Below are 25,625 nucleotides of genomic sequence, written 5' to 3'. Positions count from 1 at the left end.
GTTTCATGAACTAGGCCGCGGGAAAGCCGCGCATAACTTTAAACCTGTTTTGTTACTATTTTTATTTTAGTTGTTATGTATAGTTTCAGTTTTATAATAATGTGATGGTTTCATTAATAATGTTGTTTTATTTGTACATATACCTAAAAATAATGACGAATGATATTAGTGTTAATTGAACGAAATAAGTACATACCTCTTAAGTATAAGTAAACTTGACATACCTACAGAAGTTTCCGAACTTTGCGATTACTTGCGAATTAGCCGACACTTTGTTTACAAAACAAACTTTAGGCTTTGATATTAACTAGCACGTTATCCTCAATATCTATGGTGAAAGTATAACTGTTATACAGAATGTCTTACAATTTGTAATTTGAGATCCTTTCCGGCAGCAGCGGCGGCTGTGACCGAGGTGGTCACCGGCGACAGCCACTGGTGTAAGTTTATGTACCGCTTGGGTAAAAGTTTTAGAGAAACATCCGCTTGAGCATAGGCACGCTCCAGACACGCCGCGGCCGCTCCGTCGAGCGCCAGCGCCGGCTCGAGCAGGGCGCCGCCGCCCTCGAGCACCACCATCAGTCCTAAAGTCCGTCACTGGCGTCCGAAGCACTGTTCAAAACACAAGAGCGATTCACAAGCGCGCGGTTGTGCGGAGGCTACATGTCTGTCGCGCGGCGCGTGACGTGCGAGCGGCGAGAGTCGCGGAACTGGCGCGGCGCACCTGCCGGCGGGCGCGCGCCGCCGCCCGCGCCCCTCTCGCGCCGCCCACCAACTCATCAACAAACACCGTTGCTGCAGCGGTCGCTCTGCATCTACAAAGCTGTGCAGACTACTTTCGTCCTACTTTCCGAACTCTGAACTGTGGACATTGATAACCGGTTGTTTTGTATCCTAATTCCGATGTTGTTGTTTATTTGTTGTAGATTTTGAATGGAATGGCTATATAAGAAATGCAAATCATTAAAACAATTAAGTTTAGTCAAATACATAGTTAATTAGGTCGGTATTTTTCTACCACGTAGCCCTTCTGTGTATTGTGTCTGTTCTAGTCAGTATGTCTTTTATTTACTTTTACTTTAGATCAGAGGGCCTAGTGTGAGTTTTAATCAAAAGCGCTCACTAAATGACATAAAATGTATAAAGGATTGTACAGCGCACCTAGCGGGAAACGTTCAAAAACTAAAATTTTCATACATTTTTTGATGTAAACTCGCACTCAGCCCACAGTTCAAGTATTAGTGACCATGGCAGTTTAGATGAATAGTTTTCCCGAAATCCCTTCGCAGCATAATAATAATGCTCTACTGCTCTCAATTCACCCAATATTGTGAACAAAAAGCTCAGCGAAGCCTTATTTTGTCCTACATACGACTTCGATAATTTGGAAGAGGGGCTGTTAATAAAACAATAGAGCCGATGAAATGTGTTTGGTGAAATTAGTCCAGCAAAGTTGGAAAACGGCACGAGGCGTCGATTCCTGCCACGTGACAAATTCAGGAGCCCCTCCTCTTTAAATAAATTAAAGCTCCATCTCCTAACACAAAAACAACTTCCAAACAATCATCGAGTGCTCGCAGCGTGATAAAATAGATGAGGCATTTATAGTGTTTTGAAGAGATATCACTGCATGTGTTGTTTTGATGGAAATCCCATTTGTTATAATAACTTTGTCAAGTTACAAAAACTTCTCAAAGTAAATAACAAAAAAGAGGAATAACCTATGAAATGGCGTGATTCAACTTGAATCCAATTTACAAGAACGTCCCCAAGAGAGGTGTACCGAAGCAATGATAAAACTTGAGAAAATGTTGATTCGACCGTACGCATCATGGTGTACATTCGAATATCGAACAGGAAATAATGTTTTTGGTGGAATCTAGGGCGGAATGGTCTGTTTCGTGAAGCAATTGACGATAGACAAAGCATGGCACACGCAGCGCGGGCTCTCTAAGCCAAAACTCTATGCCGCAGAAATTAATTTGCCATAAACACTGGTATTAATAGACGCGAGACAATAAGCTACCCCCCGTGAACTCCTAGTCAGCGACCTAATGTAACGCAGCACGCGAGCCACGTCGTCGCACCCCGACCTCGAGGCGAGGTTCGCATTTGCATACAACGCATATAAATAAGAAGATGTTACATATTAAGGAACTGGAACTACTTCACGCGCGTCCATCGACTGCATATAAATATGCAGATGGTAGGTGATGGATACGTCTGAATCAACTAATCAATTAAAAAAATGCATCCGTTTGTTTATGAATAATTTATAAGATTATTTTGTATGTATTTCAGAATGAGACAAAATTATGGATTGTTTGACATACATTTTGGCACGTTTCAGGCGGTAACTAACTCTTGTAGTAGAATTTTGAACCTGACAACAATCATCTCTACTCAAGGACATACCAACACAGAAGTTGCAAATGTTGCTATATCCTAATATGTATTTACTGATGACCAAAATGAACGTTTACCTTCGTGCAATTTTGACACATCACAATAACAGTTCTGTTGCAAATAATGCAAGATATTTATGTGTATTTGGGTGTAATAGTACTTAAACTATCAATAGGGCGACTTTAGATAAACACATACCTCACATTATAGATTACTTATCTCAATAACATCAAATTAGCTTCTCTCTGCAAAACACGATCCGCAAACATAAAAAACGTCATTACTCTACAAACAATGTGAGATGTTGAAATCTCAATCGGTAGGTAAGTATGACTAGATGATATAACTTTATGCCACGGCCGAAACTAGTACCTATGTAGTAAGAAGTTAAGAACATATCAACCTACTACTATAGAACTACCACATAATGAGACGAAAAATATTTGTCCTACACAAACTAAAGGCCTATTCAAACATTTTGATAATTTAGATCTGACTAGCCAATTGTGTATGCGAATTGCAAGTATGAAGTGTAATTATATTACGATGGCGGAATCACGATTAATATTTTTGCAACTCTTATTGTAGCTAGGACGAACTTAATACATATCGACGAAAAAATATGGAAAACAAGGCGCGAACACCTCACTTATGGCTAGAAGAACAAAGTAATATAAAAGTAGTAATAGAGTAAAAATAAAAGTAGTAAAAATTGCTGTAAGTTATTTTTTGTCATGAATCCATCATCCACGAGAATCCATAGTGCTTACACAAGCGCTCTATTTTTAATTTGTATTGAAACATCACTGTAACAAAACCTTTGTTTATACAACGTCATTAAACTGCAAACAAAACGAAACCATCGCATCAATTATTTCACAAGTCAAAAGATTTTAGGAAGTATTCCGTCTCGGCAGCTCGCCTGTCATTCTACTGAACGTAATTAACTTTCTTTTCCACGGCAATGTCAAGCCGAGCATTTTTAATGAACTTGGTAATTATTTTGGTAGGAAACCATTTTATTGAAATCCTTCTAATAATAGTCGTGCTGGAGAGAAATGCTACTTGGAATAGCCGCAACGAAATAATAGTTGCGAATTCTGTGAGGATAATATTTATAGAGCAAACACCTAAAATACATGTGACTTCTGAAAATTGATGTTTTCCTTCATGGATCTCGTCATCACCAGAAAAAAACATAATCAAACAGTCATATCAATTAATGTCCAATCGATCCATTGCTTAAAACGATTGAGAAATCTTTGTACTTGACCCACTAAATTATTAAAACAAATTCGAGGACCAGTAATTTAATTTTTCTACAGGGAAGAAATTTCGGAATAAGCTTTTGAAGAAACCAAATAGGTAGAATACCTACCCAAAATGTACATGTATAGGCTCTAGTTGTTTTCCACGAGGGATAACCAAAAGTACAGTTAATGAATGTGAGGGTCGTTACGTGGATTATGCAGTTTGCGGTTGATGATCGCGTTGGTACGACGGCCGCGCGGAGAGATTGACACTCGGCCGGCGGTGTGTCGGCTCAATTATTCACATGACACGCCCCCACCCGCCGCATCATCCGCTTGCTGCCAAATTAAAAGTAAATAACGAAATGAAAACAAGCGCGCCCGCGCCGCTAGGGACTCGCAAACCTTTTACCGCTGTCGGGTAAACAACTGGCCACCGCTAAACACACTTTATCATTCTATCGGCTATCTATTTGCAAACGAATGAATGCAGGTAAAAGTGCTGAAATCAACTTGGGCACCATAACGAAATTGCAGAACAACGGCTTCGTTAATACAAAAAAACTGCAATCAGAGCAACAACGTGGAGGAAGATATTCAACAGCTAAATAGCAACCGCACATACATTACGTGAGCGCTCACTTTAAAAATGTATTGTGTTAACCGTTAACTGCATAAATGGTTTGCAATCAATTTCTATTTTAACATAAATTAATAAAAGTACTTAAGGAAATCGCATAATGTTTACGCTTCACTGCGAAACACGAAATACACAATTTAAGAGTTCTTACTTTTTTAGCTTGTTTAACTATTACGTAATGTATTCTATTTATTTTATTGAAAAATATTCATGATTTTAGTTTAAAAAAATCTAGTTAGTAAACAATAAACGACGTAACATCCAGCTAGACCCAAAAAGCTGAACTCTGCGGAGAGCAATTTCGAAGAACAATACACTGGGATGAATACTGGCGCCGAAGTAAAAAGTCTATTTACTTCCTATGCATATTTCCTGCAACAATGTAAAAACCGCAGAGACACAGATGTTGCGTGTAAGTATGCAGCAAGTAATTAGTGTGCTCGGATAGCGGCACAATAAGAGAAATAAATATTTTGATACCGAGAGGATTTAGAATAACGTGAGACATTGCGGGTTCATTAGTGACAACGTAAAGCGTACTATTGCGTCGGCAAGACAGGTGAGACAGTAACGAGCGGTCGCCGAGTCATCGCGGGGTGCGAGAGTAGCCCCTTGCGGCGAAAATTGTCACACAGCAAAGTATGTCACGGGGATCATTATTTCAACACCAGCGGGAGGTGACGGGAATGTACACAATACACGTTTAAGAAATAAAAATACTGGAGGGGAAACGATTGTACATTGTCATGGAAGAAATAATGTTTCGTATTTTGTAATCTTGGATAATATTGCTTAAGTCTAAGATGTATAAAAATATTTCCAGAATGTAGGAAGTGATGGTTCTCAAGCAGGCAGCACGACAAAGAGTTGAACGGCCGCACGAGCACCGGAGCGTAGCACATACGGCGTCGCACCTTACATTACAGTATTACTTACATCACTCATTCACACAGCTATCAGTGTTATACATTTTCAAATATGAAAAGAAAGAATATGAAGCAATAATAAAACGATGTTACTTCTTCTTGACGATCAGACTCACGACGAGCTTAAAGCAAGACGCTAATTTTCAAGAAAGTTTAAATAACTACTCCATAAATCAAATAATGTTGAAAAATAAAATCACAGACGTTCGTACATTGAATTCTTATTGGAAATGAATAATGGCTTTCATCCACCCTTAATATTTCATTGTGATGCACGCTAATGAACATGGATCACTTAACAATGAAAGCGTGGTTTATAATATCTTAGAAGAAGGACGATTAAGCAGATTTGTGTGACAAAGCATTTTACGCACAACAAAACAACTGCTATTCGAAAGAACAATTACGCGAGTCAAAGCAGGTATCTCGGCAAAGCGCGGTGGATATAACAAATCGCTAGCGCAACAAAGAGGCTTTCTCGCGGCCATTACCACGAGATGCACAGAGGAAAGCGAGGTGTGGGGCTCGAGGAGCGATTAGCGTATGCGGTCGGTCTCGGGCCTCGGCGTACTTGCGCTACGGGCTAACGGCCACGCGGAGGCCGGTAGACCCCAGAGACTGGCCCAATTTACGACTGCCGCAAACAATATCTTCGAAGTGGCGTATTTGCGAGCCGCTACTGACCATCACACCTGATATCAGAAATGTACAGACCGCACCTGCAAGCTCTCGTTTTACAGTGTTAACAAAACGTTGAATTTATATGGATAGATTGAATAAATAAAATTTCTTACGAGAGCCGCATTCGTAAGGTAGACGACAGGTAAGTAAAGGTACCGTAATAAGGGTCACCATAAAACGTTACATTAGGTAACAGCGGCTTCTGGGGCGGCTATAAATATCTCCGTTCGGAAGTACGGCCAGTGTCCCGCGGGAAGACGACACATCGTCCGAAGACTGAACGTGTCGCACGAATAAAAACATAGCTCTTACACTCCTCGCTCGTAGCGACCGCACCACCTCCACCAATCAATATCACTTAGCAATAACAGCCACCCTTCATATGTGACCATTATCTCAACTTTATGTTTGTGCTACAACAAAATTACGACTTCTGCTTTTAGGATAAAAATTAATCATCTTGTCAAAAGAAATATGTCATTTTACATAAAGTTTAAGACGTAGCAGACTAGGTAACTTTATGAAGCTTCATTTCTTTAGTTCAAAAGTCACCTTGTTCTTCTTACCCAAATCTGTTTTTTATTCCATTTTATTATGATAGCACTAATTATTTATTTGACTTTAAAAAATGTAATTGATTACTTTCAATTAATTACTTCGATGGGTTAACTACTAAGCAAATAATTTATATGAGATACAATTTTCAGAAATGTATATCAATATCTGCCACATAAGCTATAGATAAAGACGTGGGACTCCATTACTGAGACTGGTTATGTGACTTTCGCAGGAGAAACGATGTTAGTTTCACTAGATGACGGCAAGTGAAACCGAACTTTTATCGCTGCTGCTACAATAAGCTGGGACACATTTCCAATACAAGTTATTATAAAATGAAATAATTATACACTTACGACATAAGTATGTTATGAAATATGTTTACAGAAGTCAAATATAATTTAAAATTGAAGAATGCTCAGACTTTGTTGATGTAAGCATTAATAATTCCGAGCGCGGACACGAGTCGACTGTTCTGACTACGTCCAAGGCTCCAACAGGCTGAATAAGTCAAAATCATCAAATCAACTTAGCAAAGCAAGAAAGCAAACAGAGGGCGGCCCTCAAATTGCTTGCGTTATTAGGCGGACCTAAAAAGTTTAGGGTAGTTTAGTTTACAAAGGTAAGCTTGACGTTAGCCAGGTATGTTTATTTTGGAAGCATTGTTAACAAAGCTTGCGCATTACTTAAATAGCGATGGAATGTATTTTTAGCTGAAAGTACTATATTTTTTTAAGTTATTTACTAAACTTTACAAATGTAAATTGACATCGCTTTATCATTAATTACACAAAGGATGTCTCATTTAATTTAACCTTATAGGTATGTGTAAATTTGCTGATAAATTAATATCCATGGCTTTCTTAGTTAATTAAAAACCACTTTATTGTCACTTGCGTGAGTGCGTAGAATTATAACATAATAATATGGTAGTTACGTATAATAACAATTATGTAGCTAATGAGAGCAAGTCGAGTATTCCGCAGCAGGCGGCTAGCAAGTTAGAGCTACATGTATGTGCAGTCCCGTGAGGTGCAATATACGCTTGCCGCATGTCCATCAAATGTCACTATCAATTACGACCTCCCCGCTTCACCCCGTGGATAATAACTTGCCTCATAGATACTGTCAATTTATTAGTACACAAATATTCAAAACTTCAAACGTTTATAATGTAGCGTTCCAAAAGTCGCAAAAATAGAAAAGTAATCAAGTTTATTGTTTTCATACCGTCAGACGTAACTTCTCTGAATAACAATCTGTGAGTCGGGTAAGTGAATTTTAAATAAAAGAGCGAGAAGTCGAGGGTCGACGGCGGCCGAGGCGGCCCCAAGTTTTGTCATTGTTTCTATATTGCGCGGGGCAATTAGCCCGACTCGGACGCTGCGCGGAGGTTTGCAGGGATGTCTGATCCAAATATTTTGTAATCTCTTCAACAAGTCAATAAAACTCAAACATTTTTTTAACTACAAACAATTAATCCGGCGAGTCAATGCCCTAATTTTCGCGGAAAGGCTAACAGAGTTTGACAAATAACGCAAGGGTTGCCGCAGTGAAGGGTTAAATTGTAGAGATAACTTTTTTTTATTTTATTGACAGTATTGTTAAAAAGTAGCATTTTATTTCAAGCTGTAAGCCTGTAACGTGATTGATAGCTGCTGGCAATATATTGAGATGAATATAACCAAATCAACTTCGAGTCATCTCTACAAACTATAGTTTCACCGAATGTCGCAAAAAAGTATTGCTTCAACAGAAATCGGTCAATTGGAACAAAAAATTGTAAAGGTCGAATGATCTCCATTTTACTGCAGTTGATATAACTTCCGTAAGTGACGTTAGTCAAATGATTGCGTAAAGTGCAATCTGATAAATTTGTATTCAGACAATGGTACCTATTATTAATTTTAAATGGCAAGGAAGAGTGTTTATTATCAAATACGTGAAAATGCCCTTAGATTACACCAGACAACCCTGGCCTGTCGCTGGCGAGACTCGCAGTCCGCTCGCTCTCGTCAATCAAATTACGGGACTACCGCTACACTCCCTCCCAAACCATTAAAACAAACCTTTTCAATTCGTGTTGCAACATCGACACTTCGACTAATGATCAAAAGAAACCAATCGTCAATTTAATTTACAAGCTATCAAACTCTTTAATATTCATGTTCAATTTATGTGAAAAAGAAATATAGGAAATATTCATAAATATGAACGTTTGTAGTTAGTGCATTTTGCAAGAAATCGTTTTATTCAAAGCAATCGATATTTTGATTTCGGTAAGTTTCGGTGACAAAGTTGACATTACAAAGGAGTTGAAACTGTTTACTTGAAAAACATTTAAGTATACCAGTTATACCACCATAAAAAGCTAATTGTATTTCACGGCGTACAATGGCTTTTACTCGTCACACGACTGACTCATTGTCAATAAATCAGCGTTAGGTTAGGAGTTTACTTAAGGTATAATGGTGTAAATTAAATTATGGTTGATTATTATGAAGGACACTTGAACAAAATCAATAAAAGAGTAGATTACCAAGTGGATAGGTATCGTGTAATGTTAGGTGTAATTATAGGCGTATCCAGGAGCCGGCGATGTCGCCGCTGCACACGGGCTGCGCGGTAATTACCACGACGCGGGTCGATGGGGCGCGGGCGATCTCCTGTCAAAAGCATCGCGTGCAAAGCGCGGACGCCCGTATTAAACGCTAGCGAAGAACCCGTGCTCCATCAGATAACATGCAATCAATTTCGCGATCTACATGTCTCTACGTCGGCACCGCCCCTGGACTGACGTCACGCCGATAAGCTCATAGTGCCAGTTAACCACTGGTACCACTTGGTCTTGCGGTCCAAATAAATGCACGACTTCGATGCAGTTTAGACGTATTGCCGCACACCTTAATACCCCGTGGCGAATATTTCAAAGCCACTTTATATCGGTTTAAGCAATACAATTTTTTGGCCCAACCTTTCGTTGGCACAAGCACAAAACGCCTCGCCTAATCAAGGCATTCCCCGACGCTATAGTGCGAGGCTAAGTCACGCGATCGTTTTATCGCACACCTTCTTTCTGTGTTTTATAGACAGATAAAGTTTGTTTTAAAAAGTTCGCATGTCTTTACTATATCGACGTCCTTGTCGTGACAAGTGGCATATAAACTCTCCCCTCGACATCCTAATACGAACCAAACGAGCTTTTCAAGCCTACAATATCAATGATAGCTATGATAAAGATTCCGATACAACACGAATGATGAGTCACTGCTGATAAAACAACTCTACCGTCAAGATTTTCGATAAAAGAGCCTGAGAACTTGGCAACAAAAGAAAATCCTTCCTAGTCAATTTGGTATTATGAGGTAATGGAGAGTAACGGGCATGATTTAGGTGGCGCAGTGGCGGGAGAGCGCGCGTTCGCGGGCAGCACAATTATCGGCCCGCGGGCGCTCTCAATTACAAAGAGGCGCACCCACGGGACTAACCTCCGAACCAACCGAGCCCAACCACAAATCTCCTAGTCTTACTGTCTTACGCCCAACAAGTTGCAAACAGCCGGGGAGAATTCTTCCATTATTTATATTTGCTACGAACGTTTTCCAACTTGCAATCAGTACACTGTTAGCATTAAAATGAACTGAAAGGTAGTGAGTGGAGTGCAATTAAGGCTGCTACTAATTAAATGTGATTAACTGTAAACAAAAATAAAACTTCAAACGATTTATTCGATAAACGAATGGCAGTTTTGAGGATGCGATCGGGTTGAGTGTCGCGTTTTAATTTGCGCGGCGACACACGAGTGGAGTCCGTGCAATGGTTGTGGGGAGCGACGTCGAGTGCCCTGCTAATTGCAGCGCTACGCTATCCTACACTCCGATGTACCTTCCCACTGTGATCATCAAACATAATATTATTTTACATTTACACCTAGTCTGCAGTGTGCAACATTTTTAGGGTTTTATAGCTTTATTATCCAATAAATTAATGACTACCCACGCAATGAAAACACACATAATTATCTGTGTATGTTATGGCGCCACGAATTTCTCCCAGAGGACTAACCTGATAAGCTCTGACCAACGGTAATCATATCTCTACGAACATTAATTACGCGATTTGACATCGAAAGCGCTTATAACAACAGTCTTAGCTAATTACGCATTAATGTGTGTTCGTCGGAAACAAGACATTCCCTTTAACAGACAAGGGAAACGGCTGTTTGAGCTGCGAGGAGGTAGTCTAAAGTAATTTCTGAAGAAACAAATGAAACACCTCCCCTCGCGCTTTGCAAACCGCGCAGCCCATGTAATCGGATAATAAAAAGGGCAAACGCGGTAAATATAAGATGAGGAAGACAGTTTTACGAGCGGTACCTAATTAAGTGGTGAACCAAACAAACGAAGGAAACGTTTACTGGATAAGTAGAAGCGCATGAGAGGATGAGCATCGACCGTATGTAAATAGAGTACGATTGTATGTATTATATTCATCAAAACTATATTTTAGCGAATTATTTAACCAGGTATCCTAATTTTTTATGTAATAAAGAAAAAAGTAACGTTTGAAGTTAATAAAAAAACATCATGCATTTCAGGTTAACAATATACTTCTCGATAGCAAAATGAAATTCATGAGTATCGCTGAACAAAAATATCAGCGCGGCATGTGAGCGGGCGGGCGGTGCACGTTTGTGAATTATTTTGGGCGCGCAGGTAGGGCGGCGCGCGCGCGTAGGAATTCGACCTCACCTGAGCGCGCTGAATCACTTGCGCTAAATCAGTGCGCTCTACATATTTATTAGACATCACCCCGCGAAATGATACACACTTACGCTTGAAGTGTAACTTTGTTGAAATGTGAATACGTTGTTTATTTTGAAACACATAATTAAGGTAATTTATTAGTAGCGAATGACGCTTCATTGCGAGGCGGAAAGTACTGAGCTTTAGTGAAATAAATCTTTCTTTGCGTTGCGGAGGCCGTCAACGCGTGATTGCTAGGTGGTGTTGGGTCAGAGATCGAGTGCTTAAAGATTTATTAGTGGGTTCGTAACAATTTAAGGGTGGTAAACGTTTAATTCAGTCGGGTCGTGGACACGGGTCCGGGCCCGGGGCGATTCATTAGCTCGACCGCGTCAGAACAAACAAATTAACGCGACGGTCGTGTTTTACTCGGTGATAAAAGGGCGCGAGGGCGCGGGCGGCGGGCAGCGCGCCAGCTGCGTGCGCCCGCGCGATAAATCTCGCGGACGGACTCCACGGCACACATTCTGTAACCCAACGCGGTGCCGATTGAATTCCCTACTTGGCACATGATGACTGCGGTGATTGATATATCAAATAGGAAAAAAACTGAACCGCTGATGTCATAATAACCAATTTTGTAACGCTAGGACACTTACGTACTTTAGTGAATTCAATGCTGGTTACATGAAAGGAATTGAATTATACACATTCTATGAAAGCAGTAGTTTTAAACAAAATTGCATAGATGTATTAATTATAATTGAAAAATTTTCATTGCCCTCAAAAACGGATAATAAAACTCTCGTTGCCAACTCTATGATTTCCAAAGGAGGTCACTTGTCATACAAAAACAACTATTGAGTAACAATAACAACCCAATTTCCTAGATGATATCTAAATGTAAATTGAAAGTTTTAAATTTCTGAAAATAAATATAGCTTTCCTGAAATCAGAATGAGCCTATATTCTAGTTTTTCCTAAAATTTAAGTTGGCTTCCGGGATAATTGGCGAAATAGTCTTCTTCGTACAGTATTAAGAGCTTTCCATTCCATTACAATGAAAAATATGTTTTATGATTATCATCATAAACCGTATCAAAATATTGCAAATTGACTTGCTAAATTATGCTTCAACTTTATACGTAGGTAATGAAATGTCAGAATTCATAAAGCAATTCCTGAAAAAAGTTCATATAGATCAGATAGCAGTAGAGCAGACGGACGGGAACAATAAACATAAGGGCTAAACCTATAGAAATGCAGTAAAATGTAGAGTAATCAGATTTCAAGTTACATAAAGTGTGGTAACCGATGTCGGTGACCGATGCCATACGTGAGCGCAGCGCGTGGTGTCGCAGAGGACGCGGGCGCGGCCGGCGACCCGCGGCGCGTAAATGGCTTCGGTTAATTAAGTTTAATCAGGCCCAGATAGCGCCGACGGTCACCATCTGCCGACCTACGCCCCCCTATACTGTTACATGCAATATTGATTGCCAGTTGGCTGAAGAGTACCAGATTACAAACTATAATTGTTTAACAGTTCCGATAAGATCAAAAGTTATCTACATAATATTGCTACGACCACGGCTACGACTGCTACGAAGGTTTCAGACATAATAAATCGATGACTAACAACTTGAATTAGCTGTTACTGTGCCAAAAATTTTACCTTCATAATCGGATGAAACTGCAATGTGAATGAACATCATTAGTTTTTATTTTATTTATTTTATTTTTATTTTATTGTTAGGAAAACAAACAGCAGTTACCAATTAAACTTCACATTTGCCAAAAAATTTTTCACAAATAGTTTATACATACAGGTATCGTTTTTAAAAATTGAGTAAACAGAAACAGACCGAACGGTTTTAATAACCGAAACTAATGTATAATTATGTTGAACAAGAAAATAGTTATTTTTCACTAAGTATTTCATACTATGTATGTACTAACATTTACTTGAAAGGCTTGCCAAAATTAATACATAAGGTAGACAAAAAAAGCTTGTGATAGCGTTTTTCATCCCAAAATACAACATGTGAATGGAATAATGATTCAGACACCCCAGCAATTTTTTTCGTAAATGATTCGTGAACTCTTAGGACACAAAATTTACTCATCACATCACAACATCATCCAAAAGTAGCGTAATCCACTTTGCTATTCTCGTTTGTGAACAAACTAATTTTAGGTTTTACGTTAGCTTACTCATACATCGACAGTCCCTGTGTATGCGCGTTGAGTGCCTGCAAGTATGTATAGTGTTTCAGTTATGATTGGTTCATGGAGAGAGAAATCGCGGAAAGCGATCAAATTAAGATAGATAGGCGATTTATTTGGGTATTTATGCAAGTGAGAATGGTGGCAAAGAAGATAGTCAAGTGTGGCGTGCCTTGCGACTATTAACGCAGCGTGACGAATCGTCCGGCGCTGTGGGGCGGGCGGCGCAGCGGAGCGTGCCCGCCTCTCACGCGATCTTATCGCGCCTTCCGCGAACATCGCACTGCCCGCCCGTGTCTGTTCCGTGACTGCCTTCGCCCTATCTCCACTATTTTGTACGGTCGTAAATTAAAATTCGACTTTCACAAATTTAAATCATTTCGAAACGAGCTATTTAGAAGAGCAGCGACAGTTAACGTTGGCAACACACGTAATGAGCGGCCAATCCTTTGACCGGCTGCACCGGGGTTGGCGCAAACGCCCGGCTAATTAGGCGGCGCAGAACTGAAGCCGCCACCGAATTAGTGCGATTGTGTTCCGCGATTAACTGACTACGACCCCAGCCAAACCTAACAAGTGAACACTTCGCAACGCGATATTCGTGGTAGTCTATGACATTCTAGGTGCAATTTAATATACTTTTTATATCCATGCATGTAGCAGTCGCTTAGAAATGCCAAAACACGAACTTTGTTACTACAATATAACAAAGTAAAACAATATCGTCACGGATCGACGCTGACTGTCGCCCCATGCAAATATCAGCATGAACTTTAAATGTCATGATGGTGATTCGTGCGGTCATATTTTAGCAAAAAAAACCTCTGTCTAAAATAATTATAGACAAAGACATTGAATCATTTATTTTTTGAATATCGTTCGAAATAGCGATGTGATGAAAACAAGAGACTCAATTACAATTACATACTCAGTACAAGTATTATATTTATACCTTATTATATTTTCAAAAACTATCACGTGTTTGCGAATACTTTAATCACAATCTCAATAAACCAAGTATACGTATAAGAAAATGGTAGAATTAACCTCTTTAAAAAGTCATTTCACAATCAAAATACGCAATCCTGAAAAAATAACCATGTCGTGAAGCAGTGTTTTTAACATCATGAATAACAATGAGCTCCACCCTAATCACTCTACCCTCGTATCCAAGTTAATCCGACACGTGAAATGAAACGTGTAATGTTTCTATTCTACATGCCCTATTGTGAATTTTCGTCCCCAATTATATTGACAATCAACAGTTTACCTAGTTTCAAGGGCTATTTAGAAAAAGGGTATTGTAACGTTCAGGGGGGTGACGTAATTTGTTACGTGTTTATTGGGACTGACCGAATAAAGGAATGTATAATGATGCATGGTTNGCGGGGGGCTCGCAGTCGTTAGGGGCCATTACCGGTAAACGTAGGTTTTAAAGTTGGCAGGGTCTCACTGACCCATGAGTAGTGACCAAGGGTTAAATAAGTTATCTACTATTTACCTACTAAGTTTTAAAGTCATCACAGGCTTTGATAAAAAGCAAAGTTAAAGGGGTGACGTAATTTGTTACGTGTTTATTGGGACTGACCGAATAAAGGAATGTATAATGATGCATGGTTTCTGTATAATTTAGATTATAAAACCTTTATCACGTATAAATTACATTTCTGCATACAGAAATCGATAACATGTTAAATAAGTTATCTACTATTTACCTACTAAGTTTTAAAGTCATCACAGGCTTTGATAAAAAGCAAAGTTAAAATATACCAAGTCTTCAAAGAAAAGCCATAACATTAATCTCGGTTTCAATATTAAGCCAGGGTATGCCAATGGTGACAGAGAAAATCCACGCGTCGGCCGTGGGTCGCAGACAACAAATCCTTTCGTGAAATCTGAGACAAATATTAAGAGGAGAGAGTAATCTATCTATGTAGTTATGTATTTAGTATCCGCGATGAATTACATAAAATCTAACTAATCTTATGTAGAGTTAACAATTTTCATGTATTTATTTTTAAAATAATCACGTTTACTCGGTCGGTGGTAGTGGTACGGAAGGATTGAAAAAAGCACCGTCATGAAAATGTAAATCGTGGGCGTCTGCATAAATACTAAATGTAGTACAAGCAGCAAACATATATGAACTAGTGATGCGATTGTAAATTTAATCACGTTTCTGACCACGAACGTCACACCGCAATGGCTCACAGTTGTTGTTGTAGCAAAGCGACATAACAGTACAACAGGCGAGGCGGGCGAGCAAACACAGGCTATTGTGCGTGCTGTAGCCCAGTGACGTGGCCAATGTTTCAGGGGGTTAGCTACTCACCCTGAGTCAACAGTCCGCTTTGCGAGATCGCCTTGTTATTCATTATTACAATACCAAAGAAGAATAGCTATTACAATGCTTTTGTTGTTATCAAACATAGATAAATGCTTTTAAGTTTCTGAAAGGTATCAAAGTTTAAATTTAAATTTTATTTATAGAGAAAATATAGTGATTATTAAAAAAGAACAGATAGTAAATTCCACACCAACGTAGTCGGTCGCGTGACTGTCTAGCGGGTCGGTTTAAATGACTTCCTTTGTTTCTCCACATACCGTACATACTTTCAAGTTAACAAAATGAATACAAAACGGAAAAGCTTTGAAAAAATAAAGAGGTTATTGACAACACAACATTTAAAAAAATAGGGTATTTGATTTAAACTTGCACTTAGGAAGATGGTAAAAGTATAGAATAAGTCATAATATTATAATTGAAGAAATATGAAATATTATTGAAAACAGTAGCTGAAATCGGTGAAACATCAAACAAGAATATTGGTTTGTCATATATCGGCATAAATTATAGCCTATATGTTATTCTGGGTTTATAAACAATAATACTGTAGTTTTGTCGAAATCGTCTTGTTGGTTGTCCTATTAAATAAATAAATCCGTTCAGTAGTTTTTGCGTGAAAGAGTAACAAACATGTTGACATTCCAGACATCCATACAAATTTTCGCATTTATAATTATTATAAGTAAGAGGTAAGATTACCCTTGAAAATGGTTATTTTTTTATGATTTCAAACGTGTTGATCTAGTGACTATAACGACGGTGTAAATAGTTATCATTAATTGACAAAATTTCAGCGCAATTTCATGTAAAAGATAACAGAGGCACAGTAGTTTAGAGACATTACAAAAATGACAACTGGAAATGATGAGGGTGGCGTAGCATGCAGCCTCGTAGCTTGTTTAAAAATCATTTCTCGCCTGAACACTTATATGGCCTGAACTTTATGTCGAAGTAGTTTTTAGAGTAGGGTTGCCATACGTCCCCGTACGCCGGGACATGTCCCCGTTTGAAGCATGGTGTCCTGGCGTCCCGGCCGATAAGCAATTTGTCCCCGTTTAAAAATCATAGTTATTTAATAGAGGGCTGGACTTGGTAAACAGTAATATACCTACGTAGAAATAAACGCGACTAACTAGCTAGGCTAATGAGGCTAATCGTACGTTGATAGAACGACGTAAGCGCTGACACTTAGTTTTGTCCGTTCACGTTTCACGAATTTACATCAACAGTGTCAACACATTTCGGGATCGCGAACTCTCGACGTTGACAGAGCAAGAGCGCTATAGCTATACAACGTTTTGTCCTTATCTGTCAAATTCAAATGTCACAATGACAGATAAGGTCAAAAGATTGTATAGCTATACCACCGCTATACAACCATTATTAGTAAGACTAAGGGGGAACGTGTGCTAATTAAAAAATGTTGACAGATACTTAATACTTTGGTTAATGTTGATTAATGCCTTTTGTTGTAATAAAAGCTCCTTTTTTCTACCTTTAATAGTTTTTCTTTAAATGTCCCTGTCTGAGTCCCCACACTTATGGCAACCCTATTTTAGAGGGATAAGTTGTAACAAGCTCGGTATGTTTTTTGACAACAGGGGTTGCCTGCGGTGTATAGGATTACAAATAGATTTTCTACGTGAACATAGGAAGCTTTTAAAATTGGACTGCTTGTGTCGAACGGAACTGTCAAGTCAACTGCGCAAGTTGAAATGTTTTTTTTCATTGGATTATAATATTGTGTTCTTTATTATTAACATTCGAGTTTATTATTCTAGCTTGGCAAGCCACATTCTAGCGCTTTTAGCTAATCATCTCTACACCGCAATCCAATCGATGGGTAGTTTTCCAATGTGGTAAATATCTGTTACACGTCCGTGGGGATGCGAGTGAACAGTTTGCGGATCTTAGTTTTATATTGGTACCAGGGTTCGAAAATATCCGATATTTATTATAAATATCAAAATATCGGATATTTATGATATATATCCGATATATATCAACTTTGATATATATCAATTTTGTATGAAAGCCATAGTATTATTTTATTGTATTATTCATGAATACTATTGCATATGTGTTACATAAACATGGTTTTAATGTTTTTAAAACTTAAAATCAGACAAATAAAGCAAAAACATAAAATATCTTTGAACTAAAAAAATAAAAATCTTATGTCAAAAAGTACAAATACAGTAACAAATTTTAAAAGTTGATATATATCATCAAAACCGGCTTGATATATATCGGATATATATCCGATATATATCTTGATATATATCCCTTGATATATATCCTCGAACCCTGATTGGTACATAGAAAAAAATACCGTTAGGTGTTGATCTTTATTGTACCTACACAATACACATTATTTTATGAACCTATTATTTTCTTGTTATGAATCTGAAAAATATGCACTCAGAGGTGTTTACATGAGATTTATTGGTGATTACCTATGTATTATGTAAAAAAAACTTATGTATTTGAGTTGGGTAATAATTATTATATTCTGGTAGAAATAATTTCTTCTACTCATGAAAATGAGAGATCGTTAGGTAAATATTTACAAGTCTCATATAATATTCGATGCAGCAATAACACGAGTTAGTCATCGACCTCTGCTCGTAGTAATCGATGCGATACGGAGCTATACATTCACCCATTTTAGTACTACTGTTAGATGTAGCAGTGACAGGGTAGAAAGTTACATAAAAAGGCATTGACAATACACACATTACCATTCGTTTTCTACCAAGGACAAAAAACAATGAACTGCGGGCAAAGACACGCATGTGCGAATGAGTGCTAAGTATTTAAGCACTTGAAGACAAAGGGTTAGTTAAACAAGTCAAAGAACAACACCTAGGTATCATCAGAATTTGAGTGAAACCTATGAAAATATTGCATAATATTCTTCAGATACCTATCTGTTTATAAACAAAACTTGATTTTATGCTCCTTTATTAATTGCACAGTGAACGTTTGAACATGGTAGTTTTCAATGAAATTTATAATCACGGTTAGGAATAGACTGAAAGCAAAATTTCTACCGCAAACTAAGTAGCGCTGCAATATTTATTCGTGAAAATAAATAGCTGTACAAACGAGGTCTGGCAAACGATTAATCTAAGTTTAGAGTAAACAAGAAGGTGAAGTGATCAGCGCGGGCGTTGTTGAAGTTTAATAAGCGTTAGTTGGCGGCGGCGCGGCAATAAGGCCGCCGTTATCTCCGGTGCACCGTGCACCGGCTCCGGTCCCGAACAAATTACGCCTAGGAACGTCTTCCGCTCGTCAGATCCCAACGTGTCGCGTCCTCGCCTACATAACTGGGATGTGATACGCGAGAGTACCATCGACTCCCGAAACGGAATTTTACCTAGAAAAGATGGGATCCATAACGATAGGTTTCGTACAAACTCATCTGATTACACTTGTATGCCAGGGTGAAAATATATTGTTTAGTAGCGGAAACATAACTACCAAAGAACCCACTGAGTAACCAAGGCTTTAAAAACTTATTTAATGACTTAATTAAGACGTAAAGACATAAAACAGCCAATTAAGACTTGTAAACAAGTCGTGCGGACCTTAAAAGCGCAATGTGGTGCATACGAAGCGGGCCGGCCGTCAAAGCGAGAATAATCTCATAACCGCGCCCCGGACGACACGGGCAGCTTATGCCAAGCACCCTCAGGCTTACAGAGAACGTTCTTTGAGCAGACGCCTCTCTTAACACAAAACATAATAAAATTCTTTATTAGCTTTTAAGGTCGCATAACAAGTTTAATGGAGCTAAAGTGTTCATGCGAATCAAAATTAGTGTTGCGATGAGTACCCCCGATTCGGGGTTAGGTGGGGACAATTAAGCAGCGAGGAGTTTCGCAAGTAGTTGTTGCTGGCCGAGGCGGTATTCTAGCGGTTTGCACTTCAATTTCTCCGGAGTCAGTGATGCGTGGCGGCGCAATCGGGTGCGGCTGAGCGATTCCGATCCGATTCGCGGCAGCGATTTGTACGTTCGTTGCAACATTTTGACTACGTGCTCCCCCTTCCGCTACGGCGAAAGCGTCGTCACGATAAATGAAATGCAGATTAATTAGGTAACGGTAATAATCATTACAAGTTATTACAACAACTTTAAAGACGACAGCTGGTGTTATTAACCGATAGGAACGTCCCTTGCCTTCCTTGTGACAAAAAACTTTTAAACGATATCTAATACCAGCAAAACATAACGATTCCGACAGTAAAATACAGTATGCAGTATGAACGTACATATACGAAACAAAACCATGCACATCCTGCGGTGTGAAATAGAGGCTCTGCGAGCACCACACTGATTACGGCTTCATATTTAATGAGCCACCTAGGTGGGTCGTAACAAGCCCGGCAAACTAATTTCAATACAACTTGGCTGAATTTATTTAATAATGCAAACAGCACACAATGAGAAAGAAAAACATGTTATTGAATGAAACCCGTAAGAGTCGAGAAAATCGCAAGAATGTCCGAGTTATTTCTATTAATTGGCATGGCAAGCTCAAGAACAAGTTGTATCTAGAAAAATCGGGGAATCTGCGAGAGAAAGTGTTTTCATATGTGAAAGAGGGGCGGCGAGGACGGGCGTGAGGCGGCGGCGGCGGCGGGCGGCAGAAGACGGCCCGCGCACAGTTTAATTTCCCACGAGGTCGATCTCAGCGCCGCGGAGCGCAACCCGCGGGAATTAATTGCCAGTAATGAATAGTCAAGTGAACGTCCGTTAATTATGTATATCAAAACTGGAGTTCTAAAGATAACATCAAACGTTTGCTCACAATAGCGTCTCGGAAATATCTCAATCCTGACGTTATCACAAAAACACACATCCCAATGGATTTATGTTTGGCAAGTTGCACATGTCAGTAATGTTGTTATTATCGTGTCTAAGGAAATACAATGGCATATTGCCATGCAGTCAAATAGGTAGTAGGTAACCTAGATTGCAGTTTTCACACGGATTGCAGACATCGAACAATGCAAGTACTAAGGAGTTGGTTGTCTAAGTGCATCGACCCCATTTGGTGGTGTCGTATATCATAGATGTGATCAGTTCTCAGGGGGAGAAACTGGAAACGCTAAAATATATTTTAGATTCAGCTGCGTTACCGAAGTAAATAAGATTATGCCACGTTTAATCGAGACTAATCAGAATTAATCGATTTGAAAATTGGTTTTCTGAAATTAGTAAAATTGCTATCTTTTTCTTTACGCATTAAGCTTTAAATTGCTATAACTGGGTAAAAACCATTAAGTGAAATGTACATGCTAACTAATAATATCGCCACTACTACGGGCAAAATTTTGATGAAATCGTTTCGCTCGGGATCCGTTTAACAAAGCGAAATAGTGTTCTGCTGAAAATGGTAAGGAAAGCAGCTTGTACGACATCAACACATGATAACTTGCCAATTCGATAAGACGTTATTGACACATCGGGGTGTCGGCGGATGGCATCGCACGACCGACATCGATTCTATCAAGCATGGGCGCCGTTACAATCGGTAATGGTGTGTGCAGTTAAGGTGTAGCTTTATTGCTTCCTCGTAGACGCGCGCCGTGGGAACAGGCCCGGAGATAGTCGCTCGTTAGCGGGGCACGCGTCGAATCGAGGTACACACTATAATGGTGAAACACTGTTGATAGCGGATTCACCATTGCTATTTTTTAGCAATGAGAGGGATAAAGCTGCAAAACTGTTATGGTTTTTGTAGTTAAGATGGCATTATTCCAAGGGACTCATGCTCATCCCATCAAAAGCTATGATGTATTCAGGCACGTTTTGTATCTTTAATATGATTAACATTTCGCGACGTTGTTTGTAACAACGATACTTAGGAACTTAGCATATTGCACGAGCTCTTGAAAGCCTTATCAAATATTATTCATGAGAAATTCAAATCATCAATAACCAAGATTAGGACATTATGACTTTTAATAAGTAGTCATCTTTTTGATTTTAGAAAATCTAGAGAGGTAATGTAAGGTAAAAGCTTGATTAAGTGAGAAACGTTGGAAAAAAGGGCTCAAGAAAGAACCTTCCCCGACCTAGTTCGAGTAAAATTCTAGAACTGCTAAACATGAGTGATGTAGGCTACCCGGTAGAAATAGGTATGACATGGTGGACATGGATATAAAAGAAGTCCAAAGCCAACTGGGCAACTAATGGCATAAGAAGCAAACCGCCCAGAGCCGCGTGCTGTGGACCACATCCTGCAATAGACTTCAGTGGAAAATGTTTAATTTATGTTTGGTCGATAAAGCGAGATGGCACATCCGCTTAGGATATTTGTGTTTTTGTACAATGCAGGTAGGAAAGAACGAAACTCAGTTGAGAAAAACATGACCAGTCGCTAAAAGGCATATTAATGCTGACACGCTGTCTGAGCCCGTAGGTTACTCAACGATTATTGCGACAACTGCAATGCAGTAAATTTTTGGGTGTCAAGTTGGTATCAGATCATTTAGGACTATTTTCGCGTACAATAAGCGGGTCTAATATTTTTTTTAAAATCCTATTTATACAATTTTTGTACATTCCAACGGATACATACATTTAGGACTTTTTTTACAATATTTTTACTTCTGGATGTACACAGTAATAAGCAGTGCAAGTGTCTTAAAAAGCAAGTGTCTCGAACTGCCTCACTAAGTAACCGTTATCTGTACTGTACCGGTAATAAATAAAAGTATGTAAATACCTGTTTTTGTTTCCTCAACAAAAAATTCGAAATTGTTCCGTCAGATTGTTAAAAGAAATGTGAAAGTGATCAGCAACTGCAAAAAACATAACCCTCCTTCTGGCGCAGTTAGGTTAAAAAGTTTAGAATAATAGTTAAACTTAAGTTTGATTAAAACTGCCAAAACTTAACCTACTACGCCCGTTATATAAGGTCTTTTCATATAACCTTTATTAATGAAGTTAATAACTTACTTACCTGGATTTAAGGCCAGTCCATGAGGCAGGAACATCCTGAAATACCTGGATTTTGATCTCGTTATGCCAAGATCAACGAGACATCAGCACGATTGCTAGACGAAAATCACCCAGTTTCGCTAATTTAATTTGAATGACGAAAGTATTGACAATTGGTCAGACTTGCCAAATAAACTTCGATGGATACCTATTTCAGTTACCTAATCTATATTTTTATACCATTACCGCATACTTAAAACTATCGAAATCAAATCATTTTGTCGGCAGATTATATTTTCAACTAATATTATATTTGTGATACACAAGTAATTTTTGAATATAAATGTAGATACAGAAGTATGCAAGTATTTGTCAGTACACAAGTCCTAATAAAAATAAATGTCATTTAGTATTTTAATTACTCCATTAAGTTCAGTCAGCTGGTCAAAGGTGACTAGTTTCTTCCACTAATATTTATAACTTTTTAAGTGCCTGGTAGAGCAAGTTTTTGAATTTAATAAAATCGTCAGCTCAGACTTACAGACTTGAATTGAGTAAGTTGGCTTTAGATAGAAACTGTTACCGTTTTTTGTTTTGTTTCGATTGCATTGATCTTTTGGCTGTAACCAGACGGCCGTGGCAAGGAAATTTGTCAAGAAAGAAGATAGCAACTTTCAGATGCATATCTCATTCGTATCTGGATACCAACTACAAGTACTGAAATTCGTCAATAAGTGTACCGTTTTTGTTACGAAACGCTTCGGAATTAATATCATAGGAAGTTCGTAGCGAAATATTATAAAAACTTGTACGACAGGGCCAAAAATGCGGTGATATGCGCGCGTCTGCTCGCGTATCCGCTGGAATACGCTCGGAGCCGACCGGCTTCCGACGCATGCTCGCGCATCCGTCCGGATTGAAATGTCAGTTAATCAGTTGTAAGCAATTACGACTCTAAGAACTGTTAATAAAATACTATTTTCTTTACGGCCGTGTAAGTGCGCTCCGACGCGCGCCGGTCGATGGGTATCGTCCCATAGTGTTTTGTAATAAGGTAGAAGAAACTCTGACCAAGTGTCAATCTGTCCCTGAAAAGTTCCTATCAAGGTGTATAGCTCGCGCAGCGACAGTTGAGGCGATTAATACAATTAGTGTTTGTGTATTTGTACTCCAGCGGCGGTAACGTCGTGAGTAGTCTGACTTACAAGTGCTTTCTGTCTCGCTTGCACACTCGTTAATTTAGCAAGAGCGAGCAGTGGCGTAACTATACCATCCGAGGCCCGTGGCAAATGCTGTGGCTTGAATTAGGGTCCTGGGCTGGGGCCCCCTAAGGTCGGGGGCCCGTGGCATTTTGCCAGCCCTGCCACCCTATAGTTTCGCCATTGAATTATTTCAGTTTCTTACGCTGCTTCTTCTCAATACTGGCCCATTTTTATTGTCCCGAAGCAGAGGTAAAGTTAAAGTAATACTGAGTACGTGTAATAGCGCTTTTTCAAAGCCTATGCAATAACTAAATGAGTTTTATTCAATATTTCAATTTGGCACGTGTTGCGTGCGTTTCTGTACACACGGCCACACTCGTTAACTATGTATCTATTTCCGTTTTTGCTCTCGCTCTAATCAAATTATGATTCTTTGCGATAGAACGAGACGACATGAAAGGCAATGGATAGTGAACACTGTGGCCGATGGTACATGTACAGTGTACACGACGTACACGTATTTATTACGTCATCACGAGTACCGTGTCCGCCTCAACTTTCGCTGTTCGATCTATAGCATGTAAAAGTGAAGCAGCTCACCTGCACATCGAAGGGTTGATGTTGCTGATGCGAGTCGGGCGCGGACTGCACGACGGCGGCGCCGTTGACGAGGTTGGCGGCCGCCGTCACGCCGCCGCCGGCGTTGCCCACGCCGCCCACGCCACCCACGCCGCCGCCCACGCCTCCCACCCCGCCCACGCCGCCGTACTGGCAAAACAAAAGGTTTAATGCTGGATTTCTATATTCAATCCTAATCGAAATTAGACGGATTTGGATTGTCAACTGTCAAATTTTAATATGTTTTTGGCCAAAATATCTGCGGTTTTTGATGTTTCTACATTTTTATATTGTTTATAAGACTTTTAAACAATATTAAAGTGTAAATGCATCGAACATTTTGGAAATATAATCTAAAACTGAATTCAATTTGACAGTTGTAATCCGGATTTGGACAAGGATTGAATGAATATAGGAAACGGGCGTAAGTCAGTAATAACATACAAGCCTAGAGATGTCATATGATGGAACATCTTTGTACCACCGAACACTACCGTAATGGACTGTGGATAGTTAAACCTTCAACCCCTTATTCCACCCAGGTAGGTGGAATTCCATTCCCGATACTTTTAGTGCAGCCCTCATACGCTAGAAAACTAATAATTTGTTTTTTTATTTTGGATTTTTTTTTTTGCTAGCTAGTGGCCGGGGCCCTGGGGTAGGCAGAGTGGAATGGAAATGTTCCTCTTATCCCACCTGGATGGAAAGAGTGGAAATAAAGATCCACTCTTCCCACCCAGGTGGGATAGGTGGAATAGGGGGTTGAAGGTTTAGTCCGCATTAGGTTTATGTAGTTCTTTCCACTGAGGCGAGCGATGGAGAACCGGGGTTATTTTAAGATAATTTNTGTAAGTTTAAGCTTAGAGATAGCTTGCTTTTGTTGAGGAAGGGTGTTAAAGAGTGCAACAAAAACAAGCTGATTAATAAAATGTAATAGAAAACCTACTGTATCTGTGGTAGATGTCGCTCTTGTCTATGACATCTCTCTCGAACCCTCCATCATTGTGCTAGGTTGTACCTAAATTGCTTTCCAAGATAAAATACAGAATGTCAAGTTAATTACGCATCTTTTCTTCA

The 25,625-nt window shown here is 39.2% G+C and overlaps 1 protein-coding gene across 8 annotated transcripts in view; it reads right to left on the bottom strand.

Annotated features, from left to right (window-relative positions):
• Positions 1-25,625, bottom strand: part of pum (pumilio) — a 68,805-nt gene that overhangs the window by 21,128 nt on the left and 22,052 nt on the right. For all 8 annotated transcript variants that reach the window (XM_028308690.1, XM_028308693.1, XM_028308691.1 and 5 more), the window contains one exon: positions 24,531-24,698. In XM_028308690.1, the coding sequence (XP_028164491.1) occupies positions 24,531-24,698 (168 nt within the window). The remainder of the gene's footprint in view (positions 1-24,530; positions 24,699-25,625) is intronic.

Source organism: Ostrinia furnacalis, unplaced genomic scaffold, assembly GCF_004193835.3.
Source record: "Ostrinia furnacalis isolate ACB-3 unplaced genomic scaffold, ASM419383v2 OfSCF2491, whole genome shotgun sequence".
Taxonomy (NCBI): Eukaryota; Metazoa; Arthropoda; class Insecta; order Lepidoptera; family Crambidae; genus Ostrinia; species Ostrinia furnacalis.
The sequence above is the reverse complement of the archived record's forward strand: the minus strand, read 5'-3'. Positions and strand labels throughout refer to the sequence as shown.